General features: G+C 39.2%; 1 protein-coding gene across 1 annotated transcript in view; it reads right to left on the minus strand.

Moving 5' to 3' along the window:
- Nucleotides 1-10,687: 10,687 nt before the first annotated feature.
- rock1 (Rho-associated, coiled-coil containing protein kinase 1) overlaps nt 10,688-25,378 on the minus strand; it is a 176,227-nt gene continuing 161,536 nt past the window's right edge. The window contains exons 30-33 of the mRNA XM_060823574.1: nt 24,254-24,332; nt 21,361-21,622; nt 16,186-16,399; nt 10,688-12,154 (exon numbers count right to left, since the gene is read on the minus strand). Of these exons, the coding sequence (XP_060679557.1) occupies nt 12,151-12,154; nt 16,186-16,399; nt 21,361-21,622; nt 24,254-24,332 (559 nt within the window). The 3' untranslated portion in view covers nt 10,688-12,150. The remainder of the gene's footprint in view (nt 12,155-16,185; nt 16,400-21,360; nt 21,623-24,253; nt 24,333-25,378) is intronic.

Raw genomic sequence — 25,378 nt, forward strand, 5'->3', positions numbered from 1 at the left:
ACACAATTATAGGAGGAGATTTTAACTGTATTGTGGACCCAGAGACAGATAGGATACCTAAGGACACTACGGGTATATCTCTAAGATCTAGACAACTGGCGGATCTGAATAAGCAGCTAGGGCTAGTGGATGTATGGAGGTGCCTTCACCCCCAGGGTAGAGACTTTACTTTCTACTCTAACCCACACAAGTGCCATACCAGAATTGATATGTTTTTTGCCACCACAACCCTTTTGAATTCCATACTGTCTTGTAAAATAGGTAATATAGCTATTTCTGATCGTGCCGCAGTACATATGGAAGTCAAGATTAGAGATGATGGGGTACGCCCCGACATTGGCGTATGGATCCCTTCTTATTGAAAGATAGCAAATTTATGAAGTATTTTTCTCAGGAATTTAAAACCTTCTGTGAAATTAATTCAAGTACGGCCAGTAACCCGTCGATGATGTGGGAGACCACTAAGGCATATGCGCGAGGCTTAGTTATCTCATATTCTGCGACCCGGAAAAGACAAAAAGGAGAGCAACAGCTCCTGCTCGAGGCTCGCTTGAAGGCAGCTGAGACAGCGTATCTTAACAGGCTTTCCATTACTAAGTTCCATTACTTAGGGCAGCCTTGAATACCGCACTTACCCAAACAGCAAAAAGGGAAATATTATTCACAGAGATTATTTGAATATGGCAACAAGCCTGGCAGATACCTAGCATGCCTTACTCAAAAGAAAAAGGCTCCTCAAGCCATTACGCCCATTAGAGAAAGTGCTGGTACCCTGACTTGTGATCGTAAAAATGAACAATACAGCATTTAGAAAGTTACATTATGAACTGTGTAAATTGCAGGACTGTGAGGATAGAATTGAGAAGATGGAATCAAAATGGAATCCTTCTTTAAAAATTTGGCCTTCCAGGCTTAACCCAGGAGCAGGTGTCGATCTTGAATGCCCTCTTGACAACTCAGGAAGTACTTGGTTAGGCAGCTTCAGAGTGGCAAAATGCCTGAACCAGACGGATTCCAGGTTGAGTTCGATAAAGAATTTAGAGGGGAACTGGCCAGGCCACTCATGAATATGTATAATTATTCATATAGTCAGGGCTGCCTCTCATCTTCGTTGAGAGAAGCAAACATTTCTCTTATTCTTAAAAAGGGAAAGGTCCCAGAAGACCCATATCCTTACTAAACGTGGATTTCAAAATTCTTTCTAACATGTTAGCATTACGATTGGAGAGGGTCTTACCATACATCATAAAAGAGGACCAGACGGGGTTTATAAAGGGCCGCAGATCAACTAATAATATTAGAAGGGTCTTAAATAAGATACAAGCCTGTCAACAGAGAACAATACCGGGTTTAGCTGTCTCCTTGGACGCAGAGAAGGCATTTGATCAGTAGAATGGCCATATCTTTTTTATATACTGGAAAGGTTCGATGTCGGAGAGGTATTTACTAAATGGGTTTCAGTATTATATAATGATACCAGAGCAGCAGTGATCACCAATGGTTTAAGTTTGGATAGCTTTAGTATCGGCAGGGATTGTCGTCATGAATGTCCTCTTTCACCATTATTGTTCACGCTAGTGATTGAACCATTGGTGGAAGCTATACGATCTGACCCTAATATATTGGCTCCGAGGGTTGGATCAGGCAAACATAAAATCGCTCTATATGTGGATGATGTCCTCCTCTTCTTAAGTGATCCTTTGATATCCGTCTAATCTGTCTAATCCAAGTGATCAATTTATTTGTGATGTTCTCAGGCTATAAAATTAATTTTGTGAAATCTGAGGCCATGCCATTGGGAGATCTTGCCAGTGTATTCAATTTACTGGACGGATCTTGCTTTCCCTTTTGATGGTCACTAAAAGGTTTTCTGTTCTTAGGTATTTTTATCACCCCAGTATTTGGTCAGCTGTATAAAGCTAATTTTGTGCACCTGTTAGAGAAAATTAGTCAGGACCTTCAACGCTGGGGAGATCTCCCAATATCCTGGTTAGGCAGAGTAGGTAAAAACAAGGACTGCAGATGCTGGAAAGCAGATTCTATATTAGAATGGTGCTGGAAAAGCAGAGCAGTTCAGGCAGCATCCGAGGAGCAGGAAAAGCGACGTTTCGGGCAAAAGCCCTTCATCAGGAAAGAGGCAGAGTACATGCAGGGTAGAGAGATAAATGAAAGGAGGGTGGGGAGAAAGTAGCATAGAGTACAATAGGTGAATCAGGGTGGGGATGGAGGTGATAGGTCAGGGAGGAGGGTGGGGGGAGGTAGCAAAGAGTTACAGTGGGAGAGGGACTCCCTGAGATTCTTATAGAGGAGGAAAACTTCTTCAAGGCAGATATCCTTGCAAGAGGATTCGTAGTAGGGTTAAAATCAACTAGGTAAAAACAAGGACTGCAGATCTGGAAACTAGATTCTAGATTAGAATGGTGCTGGAAAAGCACAGCAGTTCAGGCAGCATCCGAGGAGTAGAGTAGCCCCAGTTAAGATGAATATTCTACCTCGTTTTCTATTTCCTATGAGAATGCTCCACCTGATGCTGCCGAGACAGGCATTGCGTACGTTCTACGGCTGGCTCGGTTCCTTTATTTGGAATCATTGACGGCCCCTTATCAAATTAGAAAAGCTGCAGCTCCCACAAACAAGGGGAGGACTGGACTTTCCAGATTTTACGAGGTATCAATTAAGCTCCTTATTATCTTATGTAGCTGATTGGGTCTCTTGTGACCCACAATCAATCTGGTTTGATATTGAGACCTCCCAAGCAAAATGTCCCCTCATCAATCTTTTATATATGGACAAGATAAGAGCTATTATGGACTATTGTAAAAACCCTATTGTATTGAATACAATTAAAGCCTGGAGGATAATGCGACAAGATGAGGGTAACCTGCAAAAAGCCTTCCCTTATACTCCTATAGTGGGAGCACCGGGATTTCAGCCGGGGTGAAGGATACTACATTTAAAACTTGGAAGTCCAGAGTTATCTCCTGCTTGGGAGACTTGTTTGATGGGGAGATGATGATGTCCTTTGAGCAGTTGCACCAGACGTTTGGACTGCCTAACAGGGACTTTTTTGATATTTCCAAATACAAGATTATATACAAAAGAAGACCACACTGATAATTAATCCCTACAAATTGGATAGGGAAAGGAGAGTGCTATCGCCAATGGGGTCCCCCTCGGTTAGTACTCTTTATCATTCATTATACAATAAAGTATCCAAGGACATGGAATGATTATTTAAAACCTGGAATCAAGAATTAGGGTTGGAAGTCTCATTAGAAATGTGGGAGGACATCTGGGAAAATGCCAGAAAGATCTCTATTTGTAATAGAACTCAGGCTATTCAATTAAAGGTACTCCACAGGGTTCATATGGCACCTGAACGACTCACAAAATTTAAGGCAGGAGCATCCCCAATGTGTCCTAAATGTAAAATAAAAGTTGGCACTCTCATGCATTGTCTATGGACATGCCATAAGATCGGTAGATATTGGGACAGAGTAGCGATGCCTTGACAGAGATCTTGGGTATAGCGATTAGATTGGATCCAATGTTCCTGCTTTTGGGCTCTTCAGATTTTTCCTCCCTACATATGTATACGAGGAAATTATTTACTATTCTTTCTTTCTGTGCAAGGAAAAATATTTTAGTGAATTGGGGTAGTTGATGGCTCTCCAGGACTTTTGAACTGGCACGGGTTAGTCATGGAATATATTCTCCTTGACTTCCTCACAAATATGATGCACCAAAAAATGGAATTATTCTATAAAACATGGAAGCTCTTTTTGAACTACATCGACATAGATATTCCAGCCATACTGTCCAGGGCTTTTGTCTAGCTGTGGTAATGGTTCTGGCTGGTTCAGGGCCTTGGGAGGAGGAATCCCATATAAATACAGGTTTTATTATGATTTGATGTAAATCTATTTTGAGCATGCATCTAGTTATTTAATTATTTCATTGTTTATTGCTGGTAATGTATGATATTCGATTTTATGTTTTGGCTGTTTATAGGATAGATTAGTAGTTAGTTGGGTTTTTCTTTTCCTTTTTTGGTTATTATTTATATTTTCTTATTTATTTAATTTTATATTGATATTTATACTTGTTTGTATTAGTTTTGTAATTTTGTAAAAACTTTTAAAAATTTTATTTTTTCATAAAAATACCAAAAAAGTCTTACCTCGAGCTTCGGACCCCTCCATTTCTGTTTTCAGCAGCAGTAAGAGTGTGAGCTTGGACCGTAGACTTGCTGGGAAAGGTGAATCACTAATTTAAATCTTTACATCTGATATTGGAGAGCAGAGGTTTCTGGGAAGGAGGGACTTTTTTTTTCTCTATATAAGTGATGTTTTCTAAACCAGAGACCCTATCTTAGTAGGGCCTCCCACCCATCACCTCCTCTAACCTTAGACACCAGGGACACATCAGGTAAGCTTCTCTTCTTTTTTTTACTTTCTAACAAGGGGACTGGTAGGGATGGCAGTGCAGGGAGAGAAGCGTTCCTCTTGCATGATGTTTGTGGTGAGAGACGTCGTTAATGTCCCATCCAAGTACATCTGTAGGAAGTGCACCCAACTCTTGCTCCTCTAAGGCCATGTTACGGAACTGGAGCGGGAGCTGGATGAACCTCGAATCATTTGGGAGACAGAGCCTATGATAGATAAGAGTTACGGGGAAGCAACTCCTAGGCATGAAGAAAGCTGAGTAACTGTTAGAAGGAGGAAAAAAATGTCAGTGCAAAGATCCCCTGTGGTCATTCCTCTGCAAAACAAGTATACTGTTTCGGATACTGTTGGGGCGGCCGACTTACTAGGGGCAGGTCTCTGGCACAGAAGGGAAAGGGGGGAAGGAGGAGAGTGTTAGTCATTGGCGACTCAATAGTTAGAGGGGCAGGTATAAATTTTGTTGGGAACAAAAGAAACTCACGGTTGACCCTCCCAGGTGCCAGGGTCCGTGATGTCTTAGATCATGTCTTTAGGGTCCTATCCACATAGGTACCAATGACATAGAGGGATAGGGATAGGTTTGAAGTGTGCCAGGAATAAGGTAGGTGAGCTTGCAGCATGGATAGGTACCTGGAATTTCAATGTTGTGGCTGTTTCGGGGACATGGATAGAGCAGGGTGAGGAATGGATGTTGCAGGTTCAAGGGTTTAGATCTTTCATTAAGATCAGGGAAGGTGGTAAAAGAGGGGGAGATGTGGCTTTGTTAGTCAAGGACAGTATAACGGTAGCTGAAAGAACTTTTGACAAGGACTCGTCTACGGAGGTGGTACGGGCTGAGGTTCGAAACAGGAGGAGAGGTCACACTGCTGGGAGTTTTTTTGATAGGCCTCTGCAACGTTCCAGTGATGTGGAGAGGATTGGCAAAACGATTCTGGGTAGGAGTGAAAGGAACAGGGTGGTCATTATGGGGGACTTTAACTTCCCCAACATTGACTGGAAATGCTATAACTCTAGTATATCAAGTGGATCAATTTTTGTCTAATGTGTGCAGGAGGGTTTTCTGACACGGTATGTCAAAGACCGACAAAAGAGGGGAGGTCACATTGGATCTTGTACTTGGTAATGAACCGGGCCAGGTGTTTGATTTAGTGGTAGGTGAGCACTTTGGAGAGAGTGACCATAATTCGGTTACGTTTAGTGTAGCGATGGAAATGGATAGGTACATGCTACAGGGCAAGATTTATAGATGGGGGAAGGGCAATTATAATGCAATTAGGCAAGATTTAGGAGGCATAGAATGGTAGCAAAATGCAAGGGGTGGGGCAGTTGAAATTGGAGCTGGTTTAAGGAACAGATATTGCGTGTCCTGTCAGGCAGAGAGGAAGTGATAAGGTAAGAGAACCATGGTTTACTAAAAAAATTGTATCTCTTAAATGGAAGAAGGAGGCTTATGTGACATTGAGACGAGATGGTTCAGATGAGGCAATGGAGAGTTACAGATTAGCTCGGAAGGATTTAAAGAGAGAGTTAAGAGCAAGGATGGGACATGAGCAGTCTTTAGCAGATAGAATAAAGGAGAACCCTAAAGCTTTCTATAGATATATGAGGAATAAGGCCAGTCAAAGATAGAAGTAGGAAGTTGAGTGTGGAGCCTATGGAGATCGGAGGGTGCTAAATGAATATTTATTTATTTTCATTGAGGAAAAGGTGAATATTGTAGAGGAGAAGAATGAGATACGGGCTATCAGACTAGAAAGGATTGAGGTTAGTAAGGAGGTGTTATCAATTCTAGAAGGTATGAAAGTAGATCAGTCTCCTGGGCCAGATGGGATTTATTGGAGTAGTCTCTGGGAAGCTAGGTAGGAGATGGTGGAGCCTTTGACCTTGATCTTTGAGTTGTCATTGTCTGCAGGTTTAGTACTAGAGAACTGGAGGATTGTAAACAGTGTGCCCTTGTTCAAGAAGGGCAATAAAGATGACCCAGATAATTATTGACCATTGAGCCTTACGACTGTTGTAGGAAAGATTTTGGAAAGGATTATAAGAGATAGGATTTATAAACATTTAGCGAGCAACAATTTGATTGGAGATAGTCAACGTGGTTTTGTTAAGGGCAGGTCATGTCTCACAAACCTCATGGAGTTTTTTGAGAAAGTGACCAAGCATATGGATGAGGGTAGGGCAGTTGATGTGGTGTTCGTGGACTTCAGTAAAGCCTTTGTAAAGGCTCCATGTGGTAGGCTATGGAGAAAATGCGGAGTAATGGGATTGAGGGTGATTTAGCAGTTTGGATTAGAAACTAGCTTTCTGTAAGAAGGCAGTGAGTGGTTGATGGAAAATATTCAGCCTGGAGTCCAGTTACTAGTGGTGTGCCATAGGGATTTGTTTTAGGACCACTGCTGTTTGTCATTTTTATAAATGACTTGGACACAGGCATAGGTGGATGGGTTAGTAAATTTGCTGTTGACACTAAAGCTGGTGGAGTGGTGGACAGTGTGGAAGAATGTTGTAGGTGGACTTGTATAAACTGCAGAATTGGGTTGAGAGGGGGCAAATGAAGTTCAAAGCAGATAAATGTGAGGTGATTCCATTTGGGGAGAATAACAGGAAGGCAGAATACTAGGTCAATGGAAAGATACTTGGTACTGTGGATGTGCAGAGGGATCTTGGTGTCCATGTACATAGATCCATGAAAGTTGCCACCCAGGTTGATAGTTCTGGTAAAAAGGCATATGGTGTGTTAGGTTTTATTGGTATTGGGATTGAGTTCCGGAGCCATGATGTCATGCTGCAACTGTGCAAAATGCTAGTGTGACCTCACTTGGAATATTGTGTACAGTTCTGGTCACCCCATTACAAGAAGGATGTGGAAGCATTAGAAAAGGTGCAGAGGAAATTTACCAGGATATTGCCTGGTCTGGAGGCAAGGTCTTATGAGGAAAGGCTGAGGGACTTGGGTGTGCTCTCATTGGAGAGAGGAATGCTAAGAGGGGATTTACTGGAGACATGCAAGATGATCAGAGGATTAGATAGTTGGACAGTGAAAGTCTTTTTCCGAGGATGATGATGTAGATTTGTACGAAGGGATACAGCTGCAAATTGAGGGGTGATAGATTTAAGACACATGTCAGAGGCAGGTTCTTTAATCAGCGAGTGGTAAGGGTGTGGAATACTCTACCTGCCAGTATAGTTAACTCAGCCACATTGGGGGCATTTAACCAGTCCTTGGATAAGAATATGGATGATGATGGGATAGTGTAGGGGAATGGGCTTGGGTTAGTTCACAGGTCTGTGCAACATTGAGGGCCGAAGGACCTGTTCTGCGTTGTATTGTTCTAAAGTATACCTGTCAACATATTGAAATCAATGATTTAAGGGATTACTGGTGACACAAATGTGAAAATGGCCTCAGAAAGCAGGAACTTGTAATAAGCAGTTGCTATTGATGTAATTGTCAGAAGAATCAGAGGCGACATGATATAAAAAAGTGTGTATTTTTTATTCTGGAGTGCAGTGTCTGAAATAGTGGTCATGATGTGGAGGTGCAGGTGTTGGGACTGGGTTGTACAAAGTTAAAAATCACATACCACAGGATTTTAGTCCAACAGATTCATTTTGAAGTACAGGTTTTCAGAGCGCTGATCCTTCGTCAGGTAGCTTGTGGGAATACTTCAGCAATCAAGGACATTTGACCTTAGATCCTTGGGTGACTGTCCTCCAAGATGGTCTTCAAGATACACAACAACGTAGAGTCATTGAGCAGAGACTGATAGCCAAGTTTGGTACCCATGAGGATGGCCTCAATTTGGATTTTGGTTTCACGCCACACTATAGGGTGACCCCTATAGGGAGTACATTCTGCACTCACTCAGACCCTCTCTCATACACATGCTTTCAGACACACACACACACTTATGTGCGCTCCCTCGCACAGGCATTTACTCTGTCACACTCTCATGCACACACTATTAAACACACACACACACACACACACAAATCTACACTTGATTTTGTTCAAAAAAGCACACAAACTGTAGGCAGTCAGTCCATGTGACATTTTATAAATTCCTACTTTGGAAAGAGAACCAGTCTGACTCAAGGTTGGGCTACAGACAGACTTTAACCTCAAACCTTTAATGCATTGTCTAAACTGAGATTACACTTTTTAAAATACTGATAAAACCTTAAGTAATCTTGGAGCTGTGACTTGAAAGAAATTCTGGGATTTACATATGAATCAATCCAAACCTGTATCCCCATTCTAAGTGATTAAAGACTTAACAGCAATCTAGGTTTGTTCAATTCGGCACATTGGTTATATGACACTTTGATTTTTTACTATAAATTCTGTTTCCAATGATACTGCCCCTGACGAAAGAGTGGTACTCCGAAAACTTGTATTTTCAAATAAACTTTTTGGATGAGAACCTGGTATTGTGTGATTTTAAACTTTGAAATAGTGGTGGAAGCAGATTTAGAGATAACTTTCAAAGGAACTAGAAAAATACTTCAAAAGTTTGCACAAGTATGGGGCAAGATTAGGGACATTTGAAAAGTATTTTAAAAGAGCTGCCACAGGCATTTTTAGCTTAAACGCTCACCTTCAATGCTGTATCATTCGGTGATACTAATAAACCAAATGATGATTATTATTTAATATTTGAAGGGACTATTGCTTTTAGTGTTTCTGCTATTTGAGTCCAAAATGTTTCAATATCACATAGTTATTTTTACCTTAGGTAAGGGTTTGTCAGAAAGAAAAATGAATTTCATATAGAGGTAAAAATATTAAAAATCAAAACCAAGACTTTTAACATCAAGGAGAAAATTGTTGAGGATCCAGAGGATAACATCCTTGTCTTTCAGCACTGAAAGATGCATGCTGAAGTCCATGACAGAACATCAGTAGGTTATCTAGGTTGAAACAAAAACAGAAATTGCTGGCAAAACTCAGCAGATAAAACAGCATCTGTGGGGAAAAAAAAGTAGAGTTGATGTTCCGAGTCTGGTGACTCTTCGTCAGAACTGTTAACTTCTAGGAAAAAGTATTTATGCTGAAGATGAAGTTGGGTGTGGGAGAGAGAGAGGAGAGACAAGTGGATTGGTGGAGATGGAGCCCAGAGAGAAGGCGTGAGGAAAGAAGTAGGTAAACAAAGAGATTATGGATAGCAGGCCAGGACCCTAGAAAGGCTGAATAAATCTTATTATGGGTGTGGAGGAGGGAGGAGAGATTAAATGAGCTGTACTAAAAGCAATCTGCATAGTGATAATGGGTCTTGAAGTAGGTGAGAATTGGTTATTGTGTGAATAGCAACCCTCTGTTAACACGATCTGGTGTGAAGTGGATCCGGTGTGAATTAGAGTCTAAAGTTGAGTCCTGGAGGCTGCAGTGTCTCCAAGTGGAAAATGAGATATCGTTCTTCGACCTTGCACTGAGATTCACTGGAACACTGCAGTAGGCCTGCGACAGACATGCTGGTGTTCGGCCATGGCGCATGTATTTCAGTTGCAGACAACTGGAAGCTCTGGGTCATTTTTGCAGACAGAAGGCTGATGTGCTGTGAAGCAGTCACCCAATCTACGTTTTGTCTCTCCAATGTAGATGAGACCACACTGACTAGATTGAATGAAGGGCATTCCTGATGAAGGACTTTTGCCCGAAATGTCGACTCTCCTGCTCCTCAGATGCAGCCTGACCTGTTGTGCTTTTCCAGCACCACACTCTCGACACTAGATTGAATGAAGTACAGGTAAATCACTGCTTCACTGGAAGGGATGTTTGGGGCCTTGGGTGCTGAGCAGGGAGGAGGTAAATGGACAGGTTTAACCTGTGATTAAATGGGAATGGGGTGTGAATAGGGAATGGCGTTTGACACTTGCTCAGTATTGTGAGTGCTACATCATTGCAGGTTTCATTTTCAAAAGAAAAGTGAAATTGGGACACCATTAGAAAATTCAGATGCATGCAAAATGTTGCATGGCAATGTATAAAATGTTGCAGGGAGTTCTGTCTCCTCATTTCCCACTCAATGTGTGTTACCAAAATAGATTACCCCACTATTTATCTTAATTTTTATTAGTGGGACTGTGTATAAAATAGCAACAACTTTTCTTTAGTGAATCATAAATTCTGCTTCAAAAGCAAAGATTCATGCTAGACATTTGGTGGACAATGCCTTACTTTTCTATTGTAGTCAATGTGTATAAGAAGCATTCCCCACAATATCAATATCAGACAGATACAGGTAGATAAGATATGTTTATTGGTACATACCCATCAGTGCGACGTTCAGTATCATTTAAAACATGCGTCATCCTAAAACAGAAATCCAATTTCCAGTGCTTTCATACATGTAACTGCAAAGCTATTATAAATTATTTTGGGAGGTACTGAGTGAAGTAAACCATATCATGAATGTGTTCCCGTTGACTGGCAAGAAAAAAACCCAGCAAATACAACAATTCCTATATTACGGGAGTGACTCCTGAAATAATTCACAGAAACAAATCTTACTTAATGCCTCTACAATTCAAGTTTCCTGCATATTTTCCTATGAATAATTCTCACTCTTTACAGGCAGTTTATTCACCATCACATTCAATTCAAAATTATACCCAATATAAAATCTTTAAAATACATTTCACAATCCAAAGGAAAATGTTTAAGCAGATGCTGTTTTTTGAAATTATGATGCATTAAGTATATGGCAGTAAAGATTCTTCAAAATTAAGGCACTAACAGGACATTATTCCTGTTAAAGTGTCTTGAGCAGAATAATTTATCTTTTAAAACAGTGCACAATTTATCTGTTAAGTTAATGTTGTCCACCATCTGATAGGAATCCATTTGCAAATGTAAGGCAATATATTTATAAAATTACAAAATATGTGTACCCCAGTAAAGTTACAATCCTGATTACTCTGAATTGTTGTTACTTTCCTTATGCTTCTGTTATTTCTAGCTGTTCATCAATAGTGAACCACTATGGCTTAGCAAAAATGCATAGATCAAGAGTGAAACACTGTTCATTTTTTCTCAGTTCTACACATTTTCATTTGAAGCATTTGGAACAGTAAAATTCCTAAGTACTTATATGAGGAGTTCAGCAAACTTTGTTGTCTTAAACACAAAAGACTTTAGGCCTGTAGATCTCTCAACAGAGCTACAATGAAGGCATGAATAGTTTGAAGATATAACAGATTCAAGACATCATTGATCTTCTCAAGCATTTTGCACCATCTTCAAAGTAGTTCCATCTTGTCCCCTTCTTGTACTTTCAGTACTTTGATTCCACGCTTTCCCTCCAAAATAGCATGAAGTTATTCCCGCAAGTGCAACTGCCCTATCCCTTACTTATTTAAATGATACAATAATGAAAGCTCAGTGAGCTATTCCACAACGATCTATCTTGGTGTTCAACTGATTACAGGAAAACAAAACAGCATCTTATTTATAGCTATGCTTTATCCATTGCAATTGTAAAAAAAACTATGATAATGTGGGTAACACACAGTGAATAGTCTTCTGTATAATTAGATCACAGCAGGAATGGGGAACTGTGGAATGGAGGCAAGAGTTAAACAAAAATTGCAACCCTGACATTTGCAATGTTTGCATTGGAAGGAATTGAATCCGTTTTGCACTACTTTGTAACCTTCAAAAAGCTGGTTTCTTTAAGAATCTTGGACCCTATTCCTCTGGAGGTTAGCTGAAATATGAAACAAAAATCAAGGTCAGCAGAACGTTGACATTTACTTGAACACAGTAGCTAAAATATGAAAAGAAAAATCTGCCATAAGCAGCAAAGAATCAAGAAAATAATGCATTTTATTTGAACAGCAGAATAATCTATTATGTCCCTCATTATGGATCCTTTGATTAGCAGTTTTAATTATTATTTCCAGGTAATTGCAAAAGGAATGCATAGTTTTTTTTCTTCTGTAATATTTTGTGTCTCAATCTGTCCAATTTAGACCTTTTTGTTCGGTCCTAGACTTCTTGTAACTGGTAACTCTGTAGTATCTTACAATTGTGGCAGGAATACCAGGAATTCTACTATTTAATGTGCAACAGGGCATCACTGGATGATCAGTTTCTTAAATACTTTAAATGGAAGAATTAAGGATGAGCAATTAATGCTGGTTTTGCCAGCAACATCCACATGTACTTGAATAATTTTTTAAAAATACCTATTTCATCAGCAATGCCTGTTTCGTCCATTTTACCTCCAAAACTTTTCTTTTAATTCTTTACATCACACTAATAATCATACAAATGCAAGGTTCCCAAGACTTTCATCTACAATAGGATCTGTGTTCTGACCGCAACTTACTGGGTGCTGGGGAGTATGGTGAATTGAGAGAATTAGGGAGAAAGGGAAATGGGTGCCCTTTGCTCTTATACATAAACTTCTCTCACCTTGTTGGAATTGGCTTTACTCTCATCTTTGAATGTTCACTTTATAGACATAGGACAAGAAACTGATTGGTAAGCAATTCTACTTTCCAATCTTCAGTTTAGAATAAATAGTCCAAAAGTAATCTTAAGGTATGCTAGGTCAACTCAGCTACATGGAATCCTGTGGTATGCAGGGAGATATGAACCCTTCATGTGACCTAGGTGAGCACACGTGCCATAGTCACCAGCTGGAGAAACTTGAGCTCTTGTTTTGGAGCATGACTGGCAGCTGGAGTTACTGTTTAGTATTGTTGAAGGAGAGGACTACAAGTGGATAGCACTCTTGGGAGGTAGTCACAACACAGCAGAGGAAAATGCAGGTGGATAGAATATGGGTGTCTGCTAGAGAGTCCAAGAGAACTAGGAAATTGTCCTGAGTACTCCTGCATTACTTTTTGTGTTGATTGGTTTTCCATTCCGGATTGGGAAAAGGGTAATAGTTCCACAAAGCAACAACTAAGTCCATAGCACTGAGATGGCACAGCAATACAGAAGGAAAGGAAGAAGAGCAGTCATGAAAGGGCATTCGATAATGAAGGGATACACGAGTTGTGGGAAGAGACTTCTCCAGCCATAGGAAGGTATGTAGCCTCTCTGGTGTGACTCAAGGGTGTCACAGAGTCCCTACAGGACATTCTTCTGGGAAATGCTGATCAGCCAGAAATTGCAGGCCCACGTGAATAGCAATGACATGGTTAAGAAAGTGGAAGTGATCCTGTTGTCAGAATTTCGTGAGCTAGGTAGAAAGTTATCAAGAACAGCCTCTTCGTGCTATGTGCAAATGAACACAGAATTAGGAGGATTGAACAGATGAAAACATAGCTGGAATGATGGTGCACAACAGGGACTTTAGATTCTTTTGAGGTACAAAATCTTAGCTGGAAGAATTATCCAGCTTTGGCTAATAAGTTAAATATTGATTTAATTTGAAGGAATAGACTTATACAAGTTGTCAAAAAAATGTAACAAGCTTGAGGGTTGGGAACATTTCAGAATTTATCAAAGCATGACCAAGAAACTGAATAAAAGCAAATTACTGCAGATGCTGGAATCTGAAACCAAAAGAGAAAATGCTGGGAAGTCTCAGCAGGTCTGGCAGCATCTGTAAGGAGAGAAAAGAGCTGACGTTTCGAGTCTAACTGACCCTTTGTTAGAGCTTTTTCTCTTTTGGACCAAGAAACTGAAAATGAGAAAATAGGATAGGGTGAAGTACCAGAATGTGAGTAATCATTGAAGCAGTCTATGTCATAGTGGCTTTTCAGGGAGTTAGGAATCTGGATAGCTCAAGTCGACAGAACATCTGACTTGCCATCTGAGCCTCCACTGTTCAAGATCCTGTTTAGGCGATGCTTTTGTGCATTCGTGTCTGTGGGTTGTTGGTCTAGGGGGCTTAGGGGCTTGTTAGCCAGAGGTCCTGGGATCAAATCCTGGACGAGCCCAGGTTGTTACAGAACTTAACCCTGAAAAATGAGAGGAGATACATTTTGGAAGGAGTAATATACAATAAAGCACTCAATGAATGCATGATACTATGAAGTTCTGTGGAACCAAGGGACCTTGTCATGTTTGTCCATAGATATCTGAAGGTGGGATGGCATTTTAGTAGGGTGATGAAAAAGACATAGGGGACATTTGTCTTTATATAAATTGAGGCACAGATTACAAAAGGAAGGAAGTCATGTTGGAGTTTATAGCAGTTTGGTGAGATCACAGTTACAGTACTGAGAGCAGTTCTGGTCTCCACATTACAGGAGGAGGTGCAAAGGAGATTCACCAGGATTATGCATGGGATGGAAAACTTAAATTATGAGGAAAAATTGGATAGGCTTGGGTTATTTTCATTGGAGCAGGGAAGACTGAAGGGCAATCTGATTGAAGTATACAAGATTATGTGAGATATGGACATAGTAGTTAAGAAGCAGCTATTTTCCCTGGTTGAAGGGCCAGTCACAAGGCAATATGGTTTCAAGGTGAGGGGCAGGAGGTTCAGGGGAAAGTGAGAAAAAGTATATTTACCCAGAAGGTGGATGACGGTTTGGGAGGTGTAAAAGTGAATTGCCTCACATTCTTTAAAATGTACCTGAATGAGCACTTGGCAAGTTATAACATCCAAGGCTATGGGCCAAGAGCTGATAAATGGGATTAAATTGAAGGTCAGAGTTTTCTCATGTCTCAAACTTTTCTGCACTGGATGATTCTGTGATTCAATAAGTTTTTAAGCTAGGTCTTTACAAGAGATTCCAAGTTCTTCTCTTTCCAAGTTTAATAAGCTTTGATTGATAAGCACTGTATCACTCCAGTGTGGGGAACTGCTGTAGAATCCATGGAGTCAGTCTCAAATGCATATGTTATTTGATGTTGGGGTCTGACTACAGTATGTGTGTTACTCATATTTATCTCATGTTAATTCTGGATTGTTGAACATAAATTGTATAGATGTTATAGATTATATTTCTGTTCCAACTTTATGTTGTAAAATGTATTGTTTATTCAAAACTGTGGAATCTTGTCCAGTTTTGAAAAAAAATTTACTGGCTCCTAACCAGTTTATAATGTAAATTTTGCAATCTGGACTGGGATCATACCAGCACATTACTGAAAGCAACATGCAGGAGCAATTAGGAGAAAAAATGATATATTAGCCTTTGTTGTTGAGAGGATTTGAGTACAGGAATAAAGAAATTTTGTATGTAACTTTAGTGAAATAGTATCTGGAGTACTGTGTACAGTTTTGAACTCCTTATTTATCCCCTGACCAGACTGATTCCTGGAATGGTAGGAATTCCAATGAGGAGAAGTTGTGAACTCTGGGCCTATATTCTCTCAAGTTTAATATAAAACAGCAGGTGATCTAATTAAAACGCATAAAATTACTACAAGTCTCAATTGGGTAAATGGAGAAAGGATGCTTCCCCTAATTTGGGGTGTGTGTGAGTGAGCGTGTTCCTGCATGTGTCTCTAGGACCATGGGACAGAATGTCAGATTAGGAGGACTGAGGTGAGGAGGGATTTCTTCACTCAGGGTGATGAATTTTGGAATTCTGTACCATGGCGGCTGTGGAGGCCGGACATTAAGTATGTTTTAGGAGGAGGATGATAGACTTCTGGATATCAAAGTGTGGCAAAATGGTACTGTTGTAGAAGATCAACCAAGATCTAGACAGAGCACAATCGAGGGACTTAATAATCAATTCCTGCTTCAATGAATGGAAATCAATGAATTCCATTTTGTCACCTTCCAGAAATACAGACCAGAAGAAAACCTTCAACCTAATATATTACCTGGGCTTGATTGGAACAACATGTTTGGCAGGTTTGCGAAAAGATTGATTTGGCGCTGATCTTGTGGAGGAAGTCCTGGGAGAGGCACGCACAAAGGTGGAGACTGATGGATTCTTAGGAATCTTCTTCATTAAATGTCCAATCCATCTTTTCTGTTCATCCTGAGAGCATGCCAGTAGCAACATTTCCCTAGCTGTGCTAACGTCATAATTCACTAAGGAGAAAACACACACATTAAGCAAAGGTCAACATATAAAATTCTACATTTAATCATTTTGCAGTCTGATGAATAAAATTAGTTTCCATATACTTGTCACAAACTTTCTAAGCAGGCACTCTGAGAAGCACTGTAGATTTTCTGGTTGATTTGAACAACATCCCAAGGAATGCCTCATCTCTGTTTGGCATTTTACTAGAGGAGAGGTACAGGTCATAGCTCACACCTTACACATCTGTGCAATGGCATCTGAATATATCTATGTTCTACCACTCAGAATTACTTTAAACTGAGTTCCATTAACTTTTGCTCATCAAGAAACATAATAAAACACTAGCGTGACAAGTATTTACTATGAGACATAGAGATTAAATATTAATTGTGAAAAATATCTCTCAAAGCTAGGTTGAATGTTACAAGACAGTTTTGTTCCTACACATTTTAACTTTAATGAAATATTTAGAAACCAAGGTATAATATTATTTTCCAATGGTAGAGGAATTCTCGTCTGAAAAAGAGGCACTACAGCAAGCAAAACATGGATACAAAATAAACTTCTGCTGGCCCTACACAAGAAGGCCACTTCAAAGCTCAGAGATAATACAAAATGATAGAGGTACTCTTTTGTGCAACTGACCCATCAATGTCATTGCCATTATAAGCCAGAAGCAACATTTGAGGACACAAAAATATAAAAGATATTAATTTGAAATCTTTCATATTTGGAAGTGCAATATTATTGTATCTTTCTCAACTCAATTATAGTTTTTGGAATGTCTTGCAGAAAGAAATTTAAAAAGAGAAATTCCAATTGCAAAACCTATGTGGAAACAGAACTTCACAGAAAATAGTCAGACATTCCAGTTACATTCTGTTGTGACAAAATAACAAATGCAAGCATTGATGGTTAGTGGGTTGGAAATTTACATGTTTGTGGGACGTGGCGGGGGGGGGGGGGGGGAGGAGTTGGCAGCATGTTGTATTGGTGAGAACACAGGCTGTGTGCCTGGTGTCAATTATACTGCAAACAACAAACAACTGCTATCCATGTCTCAACTCAAGTGGTTAAAAAATCTAATCTTTAGCCAGATTGGCTAATCATTTCAGACAAAAAGGTGTATTTGTCCTTCAACAAAGCCTGATTTTATGTCAAAGAAATAATTGATGGCATACAAAGTTTACTAGAAAAGACTTCTGGAAAATACAGCAATTTGTTTTAAAACAAACATAAGTCATGTACAGTATGGAATTTGCAATGTCTTTCTAATTGTGTAATTCACCCATTTGTAAATAAATTACAACTATTATTTTTAGCTTGAGTATATTGGTCAAGCAGTGTAAAAATAAGACAGGAAATCAGTGTGCAGTTCATGAGACACAATCTTATGAATCACATTGCAGAGTATCATATTCAGTTACACGGTCAATATATAAATTTCAGTTTATGAGGAATATCTGTCCCCATATGGAAGCATAAGTGGTTATGTTAATTGACTAGTAATTCAGAAGCCTGGATTAATGATCCAGAGACATGAAGTTCAAATACTGCAATGGCAGCTGGGAAATTTAAATTCAGTTAATTAAATAAATCTGGAGAAAAAGCAATGGTGACCATGAAACTACCGGAATTGTCATAAAAATTATCTGAAGGACATCTGCCATTCTTACCCTCTCCCGCTTATACATGACTACAGACCCACAGCATTGACGTGTTTTATTACTTTTACATTATGTGTAGGGCATTTAAAGGCCAAATAGATTGAGCTAGGCACTGGTTGCAATAAAGGCATATCCAGCACAGGAGACCCTGCAAAGTCCTTAATATGAACATCTGGGAACCTGTGCCAAAATTGGAAAAGATGTTCTTCAGACTGGACAAACAACTGTCTAACATAATCCTACTCACAAGAAGCCTAATTTTCAACTATGTCCCAGACTCTTCCATCATCATCCTAGAGTTATTTTCTATCCCATCAGACACAATGATAGTCAGGGAGGGATTGGTTCTGGGAGTTCTCAACACTGATTCTGGAAAACAATGATATCTAAGGTGCAAGGAAACTTTCTGCTGATTACCACCCACTGAACTGCCAGCTAATGGATCAGCACTCTTTTTTGTTGAATACCATTTGGAAGGAACACTGAGCATAACAGGGCTTGGCATGTACACGAGGTGGTGTATTTTAGTATCCATCACAATGAGTGGCTTGGCTGCATCACAGCTGACTGAGCTTTGAAGGTCATAGCAGCCTGTGCTGGATTGTTGCACGTTGTGAGATAACAAATACGAAGGATAAAGCTACGTGACCTTATCCTCACCAGTCTAGTTATCCCAGATGCATCTGTAATAGTGTTGGTTGAAACAATCACTACAGAGTCCACAATAAACAGAGTACCCCATCTTTCTGCTAAAGTCTGTCTCTAATGTCTGTATGGTATTACCGCTATGCCAAATGGAATAGATTCTGAATGGATTTAACAGCTGAATACAAAGTACTGTGGGTCACCTGAAGCGTCAAACTCCACTGCGATCTGTACCTTGGCTTAGCGTATTCCTTATTCTATCATTACCAAAAACCATGTTCAATGAGAGATCAACATGTTGAAGTTACATCAGACTAAATGCATGCTAAATAAAGGTCTGTCTGTAGCCATACTGCAAAGTGGCTTCACAACCAACAGAACAGGTCACAGCTGTTTCATCAATTTGCAAATGCTGTTGGACAACTTAACAACTGATGCTATTAGGAGGCTTCATCAACATTACCATCCTCAATGATGAGAAAAGTTGTCATGTAAAAGACATGGCTGAAGTGTTTACAATCATCTTCAGTTGGAAGTGTTAGGAAGATAATCCATCTTGCCTTCATCCCATAATATCACAGAAAACACCTGAAACCAATTAATTCTATTCACTTCACATGAAGCCAAGAAATAGGTGAGTGCAGTGAAAACAGCAAAGATCATTAGCATGTCAAATTTCAGCTGTAATGCTGAAGACCGCTGAATGCACCAAACAAGCTGCACCTATACTGTGGATGCTGGAAATTGCAAACAACTGGAATGCTGGATAACAGCAGATCTGGCAGCATCTGTGCAGAGAGAAAGAAGAGTTAACGCTTTGAGTCCATAATGACTCTTCAAAGTTTCTCCAGCATTCTCTGTGTCTGTTGCACCTGGAGCTAAGCTATTACAGTCTAACTACGACACACATCTTCTTCACAAAGTGAAATATTGCCCATGTATATTCTGTCCACAATGATAATACATGTAAATAAAACTAGGAAAAGTACTGTTCTGTTAACCCACTCCACATCATCAATGAAGTCATAGACAATGTCAATGATAGTGTTATTAAATATCGTTTACTTGTTGATGCTCAGTTTGACTCAGACCTCATTATAGCCTTGAACCAAATATGGAAAAAAAGTGTTGAATGCCAGAAATGAATAGAGAGTGACTCCCTTTGATATTAAGACAGTTTATGAATAAGTGTGATATCAAGGAATCCTAGTATAATTGACGTCATTTGGAATCGCAGGTGAAAACTCTCCACTGATGAGAATCACATCAGCATAATGGAAGATAGTTGTGGCTTTTGAACACCTGTAATCTCAAACCAAAAATATCATTGTGGGAGACAGAGACCTTGACCAAATCACTTTCATTTGCTTTATCAATGACATTCCCCCCTGACTTAAGATCAGAAATGGAACGCCCAAATGAAATAAATGTTCAATTCCATTTATCTTGTCAGGTAATGAAGTAGTTCATGCTTTCATACAAGAAAATCTGGATAGACTTCAGGCTTGGGCTGAATAGTGGCAAGTGACATTCACATCAAGCGAGAGTTAGGCCATTATCATTACCAAGAAGAGTGAAACTAACCATCTCTCCATAATATTCACCAGTATTACCATTGTCAACTCCCTCACATAAATTTCCTGGGGATGTCATAAGAACATCACTGATCAGAAATTTAACTGGACCAGCCGCTTGAATATTATGGCTAGAAAGGTTGTTCAGAGTTTGGGTGTTTTCAGTGTCTCCTCCCAAATTCCCAAAGCTTTTCAACCATCCACAAAACACGAGTATAAGTAAATATTTTTCACTCACTGAGGTTACTGATTGAGGAGTTTAATACCACATCCAGCAACTTAAACATTCGCTACATCCATCAATGGTGTGCTAGAACTGCAATAGGTACCATCCATAAGATGACCATGGTGATTCACCAAGCTTCATCATCAGCATTTCCTAAACCCACAAGCTTCACCACTGACAAGAACAAAGATGCAAGCACATGGGAACACCTCCACTTGGTGCAATTTCTCCTCAAAGATAAAGACCATCCCGACTTGAAACTATGTACCTAATGACTAGAGAGTCCAGACTCCAGGTCACAGTTTAACAATATGAGGTAGGCCATTTCAGACCAGGAAAAAGTTTCTTTACCCAGAGATTTTCTGGCATAGGAAATGGTTGAGACCAAAACATTGAATAATTTCAAGAAGAAATTAGATACAATTCTTAGAGATAAAGAGATAAAATGGTGTAGGGAGAAAGCAGGAATAGGGTACTGAGTTGGATGATCAGCCATGATCACAATGAATAGTGGAGCAGGCTCGAAAGGCTGACTGGCCTATTCTTACTCATATTTTCTATGTTTTCATCGCCTTTCCTTCATCGCCACTTGATTAAAAACCCTGGAACTCACACCTAACAGAATTTTAGGAGGATCTATATTACATAAATTGGAGCAGTTCAAGTGGAACATTATCAATTTTTAAGGATGATCAAGGATATGTAATAAATGCAGGAATTCATAGAGACACCTACATCCCACGAATGAATTTATAAAAATCAGTTTTGGCAGATACTGTCTTTTGCTGTAAACATGAAGAATGTTGGGTGAAGTTAGCGTAATTTTAGTTTTGATCATATAAAATACTAAATACCTTTGCATGGCACAATCACATCTTCCTTTTTATCCAAATGATCCTTATGGCACTTAACATGGCATCGCCTGCATTCCAGTGCAGCGGGTGGTTTGAAGACATGCCATAGAGGCTTTGCACAAGCTTCACAATTAGTAGGAAAATGGTACAGTGTAGGAATAAATTCATGACCTTTATGAGATATGAAGTCAGGTTTTTCAACTGACTGCACAGCTTCTACTTCTACATCCTTTCGACATTCACCCTCATTGGCATATAATATCTGAAAGGTAACATATTTCACAGATTATTTACACATAAAAACAGAATAATTTAAATAAATGGTTCAAACTACCAAGTTAAATGCATCAAAGCTTGCTACATAACTGTCAAAAGCAGAAACATTATGTAATATCAGAGACACAAGGGGAATCAACCGACACATTTAGACTCACTCTGCCCAATTCCTGTAACTGTGGGAAACATGAGCAAAAGTCCTAATGGATGTTCAAGTTATTATTTTCCATATTAGGGCTCTTCTGTAGCATTGTACATGGTGCATCATAGGGTAGTGTGGGTTTACACTTATTGTCATTCAGACCATGTGCTCTCAGGGGAGCCAGAGATGAGGCAGGTAACAAAGCTTTTCTGCCCCTTATCCCATGTTGTCCGACTCTGAGCTCTCTATATTTTCTCCCATTTTCTTAAAGGGGTCTTTCACCTTGACCAATCTTCTTTCCTCACCTTCTGCCCAATAACTGAATTAAATATGCTTTCTCTTCTCATTCTCTGCAAGAGAGGATTTCTTTTCTCCAATTGTCTCTCTTTCACTTGGGACCAGAATTTCTTCCACTGCCCTTACTCAACTGGGTAACCCAAGAAGATATCTCTGAATGAGATACAGTGCTGTATTGAGAGGAGTAGGCCCACATGGCCCGACGACCCATTGTGTACACCACCACAGAAAATCCACTAATGGTTAAAACAAAAACCTATTTAGACTTCGCTCATGTTTGCTACTACATACAACTGTGCTCCCATCCTCCAAAAAGCATCTGCCGCTGTTTTTGTCTATTGTCCAGGCTGTAGTGTTGCTGAACAAGCATTTGTCAAACGCATACAAGAGCAGATATAATTACTAGACTACTAATTATGTTACTCAGTCCCATAATCTTACATTAGGGGCCTGCAAACAATTTTCATAGACCCTTAAACCTTTCGAACAATGAAAATGTTTGAAAATTTGAGAGTTTTCTCTTCCAGATCTGCTTTCCCTCTTGCATTGATTTAAACCAACTTAGCAGCTTTCTCTTCTCTTTGGAATAATTATCTCTATCAGTAACCCCTTTCTCTTTTGCAAAACTATCAAGATGTGTTTTCTGTTCTCCTTGACAGCTCCCTCAAACATCTTTCTTGCTCTTATAGCTTTTCCATTGCAATTAACCAGAACTTAATATAGAAAGCAACTTCCTCACTTTGTTCCTCTTGAAGTTTGTAGTTTATTAGCAGCAACTGAGTTCATCATAAGGCCACAAGACATAGGAACAGAATTAGATCATTCAGCTCATTGAGTCTATTTTAACATTCAATATCAAAGTTGATCTGACAACCCTCAACTTCAATGTCCTGTCTTTTTTCTATTGCATTTAGATGGAATTGAATAGAAATGACATACCACGATTATTATAATCAACTGAAATGAAATTACCTATTTCAACACACAATTGGATGGCTTCCCACATTTTACTCTTTGTGAACTTTAAATCATCAAAACTCTGCTGCCCATGTCCTAATTCAAAACAAGTTCCATTCAACAATGAAACATGCTAGTTAACCTACATTGGCTGTGGTCAAGCTACAACTTGATTTTAAAATTCTCATCATTGTTTCAAATCTCTCCATGGCCTTGCCCCTCCTTATCTCTATAATCTCCCCAAACTCGACAAACCTCCAAGATATCGCTTCTAATTCCGGCCTCTTGAGCATTTAATTCATAACTGTTTCCCATTAATGGCTGTGATATCAATTGCTTTGGCTCAGAGTTCTGGAATTTCTTCCCTATAGCTCTCATCTTCTCTACTTTGTTTGCCTCTTTTAAAAACCTTCTTATCTGTTTGTCCAAGCTTTTAGTTAACTGACCTAATATCAGCTCATATGGATCATATGCATATTCTGTTTCTCAATGTTCTTTTTATTGAGCTAGCTTGAGATCTTGATTATAATAAAAGTGCAACTTAAATATAAACTGTTGTCACTGTTGGTAGATCTTCTACTTCTATTATTCTGACCTATCCAATAATACAATCATTTAGAGGACTGATTCCCAGGTTTATCTTTTGTGTTTCCATTGAAGTATTTTGGATGTCAGCATATGCAGTTGGTTGCTTGGCAGTCATAGACAGGAGGAGGATAGTGATAGAGAGGAAGAGCATGGGGAGGGGAAAGAGAAGGGGCAAAAGAGAAAGAGAAGAGTGAGAAGAGAGAAACAGTTAATGTGCAGCAGAATCTGAACCAGGTGCAGTCAACAAATGAAAGTGGGATAAATCTAGTTCTGGTGAACTTCGTGCCTTTATGTCAAGAGAGTTCAACAACCACTCATTTCCATGCATTTCACTATAGGACTTCTTAGTGAAATACCATTACAGTGCAATTTTGTAAGAGCTTGGATAGCTGATTTTTGACCTTTAATTGCTCAGGCACTGCTGCGGGAGGTGGTTGTTCAATTTACAGTTTTAGGTAAATTCTGTTAATCTCTCTTCCTGCTACAGAATTTCTGGCCCAATATATTTTCACTGTACATGAACAAGCTCTTTTCATTATAACTGTAACATCCTTTCATAGAGACAAAGTACAGAACAAAATACAAATAAAATCAAAAATCATTTTATGAAAACAAAGTGAAATTGATACCCACCTGAAATATTCGAGGAATTTCAACAGTTTCTGCCCTGTATACATCACCTTGTGTTACGGGACGTACGTGGAATAATTTGCTGGAATATAAAGACAATTACTTTGAGATACAGGTGCTTCTCAGATTTCATTATTACATGCTTACTGATATGTAATTCAAGATAAAATGATTATAAACCTTTTTAACATTTATTGTTAGATATGCAACATTTTCTTACTTGTAATTATTCGTAAAATTATTTGGAGTTAAAAATTGTCTGAAGAGAAAACTAATCAAAAAATTCTTATTCGTGGGAATTAGAAGTTAATTGCTAAAGACGACAGGCTGTTACTATATACAGATACTGCAAAACTGTGGAACACATTTTTAATCTTTTGATTAATCATCTGAATCCAACAAAAAAAAGTGTAATAACTAATGATTGGGATTGAAATTTCTAACAGGTCATAATTATACTGTTTGGTGAAAAAGTACAAGTTCCTTGCTATGTTCTTCACCTCATCAAGATGGTATATAGTAAGGCAAACCTGCCTTTGCTGTGCTCAGTGTCAGACTTAACATGCAAATAGAGCTGCATCTTGTTTAATCTCATTTATATAAGATATTGGTTGTTCTGACAATATTTTCCAACAGAAAACATGGGGAACAATTTGGAATGGATGGTATTGAGGCAGATTTCACCACTGTCAACCTAAAAAGTAAGTTTCATAGCTTGGCTTTGTTTTCTACTGAAATACGTTGAAACTGGACTCTTTAGCTGGTATTGACAAAATTAGCAGAGTCCAAGTCAGGATGGTGTGCGAACCGGAGGGAACTTGCTGGCAGTGACATTCCTAGCCATTTGCTACCTGCATCCTTAAAGCGAGTAAAGTTCACAAATCTGAAAATATTTGTTGAAGGAACTTTGGCAAGTTGTTGCAGTGCAACTTGTGAATGATGCTCCGCTTTTACTATGGGGCATTGGTGAAGTTAGTGAGTCGAGTGTAAAGGAGTGATTTGTTTTAACCTAGATGGTGTCAAGTTTCTTGAATGTTACTGGACTGCACTTATTTAGGAATCCTGGCTAATGCTTTGTAAAGGCTTTGATAAGTCAAGAGAAGAATTGTTTTATGACCTGTGCTTGCA

The sequence above is a fragment of the Hemiscyllium ocellatum genome, chromosome 4, assembly GCF_020745735.1.
Source record: "Hemiscyllium ocellatum isolate sHemOce1 chromosome 4, sHemOce1.pat.X.cur, whole genome shotgun sequence".
Classification (NCBI taxonomy): domain Eukaryota; kingdom Metazoa; phylum Chordata; class Chondrichthyes; order Orectolobiformes; family Hemiscylliidae; genus Hemiscyllium; species Hemiscyllium ocellatum.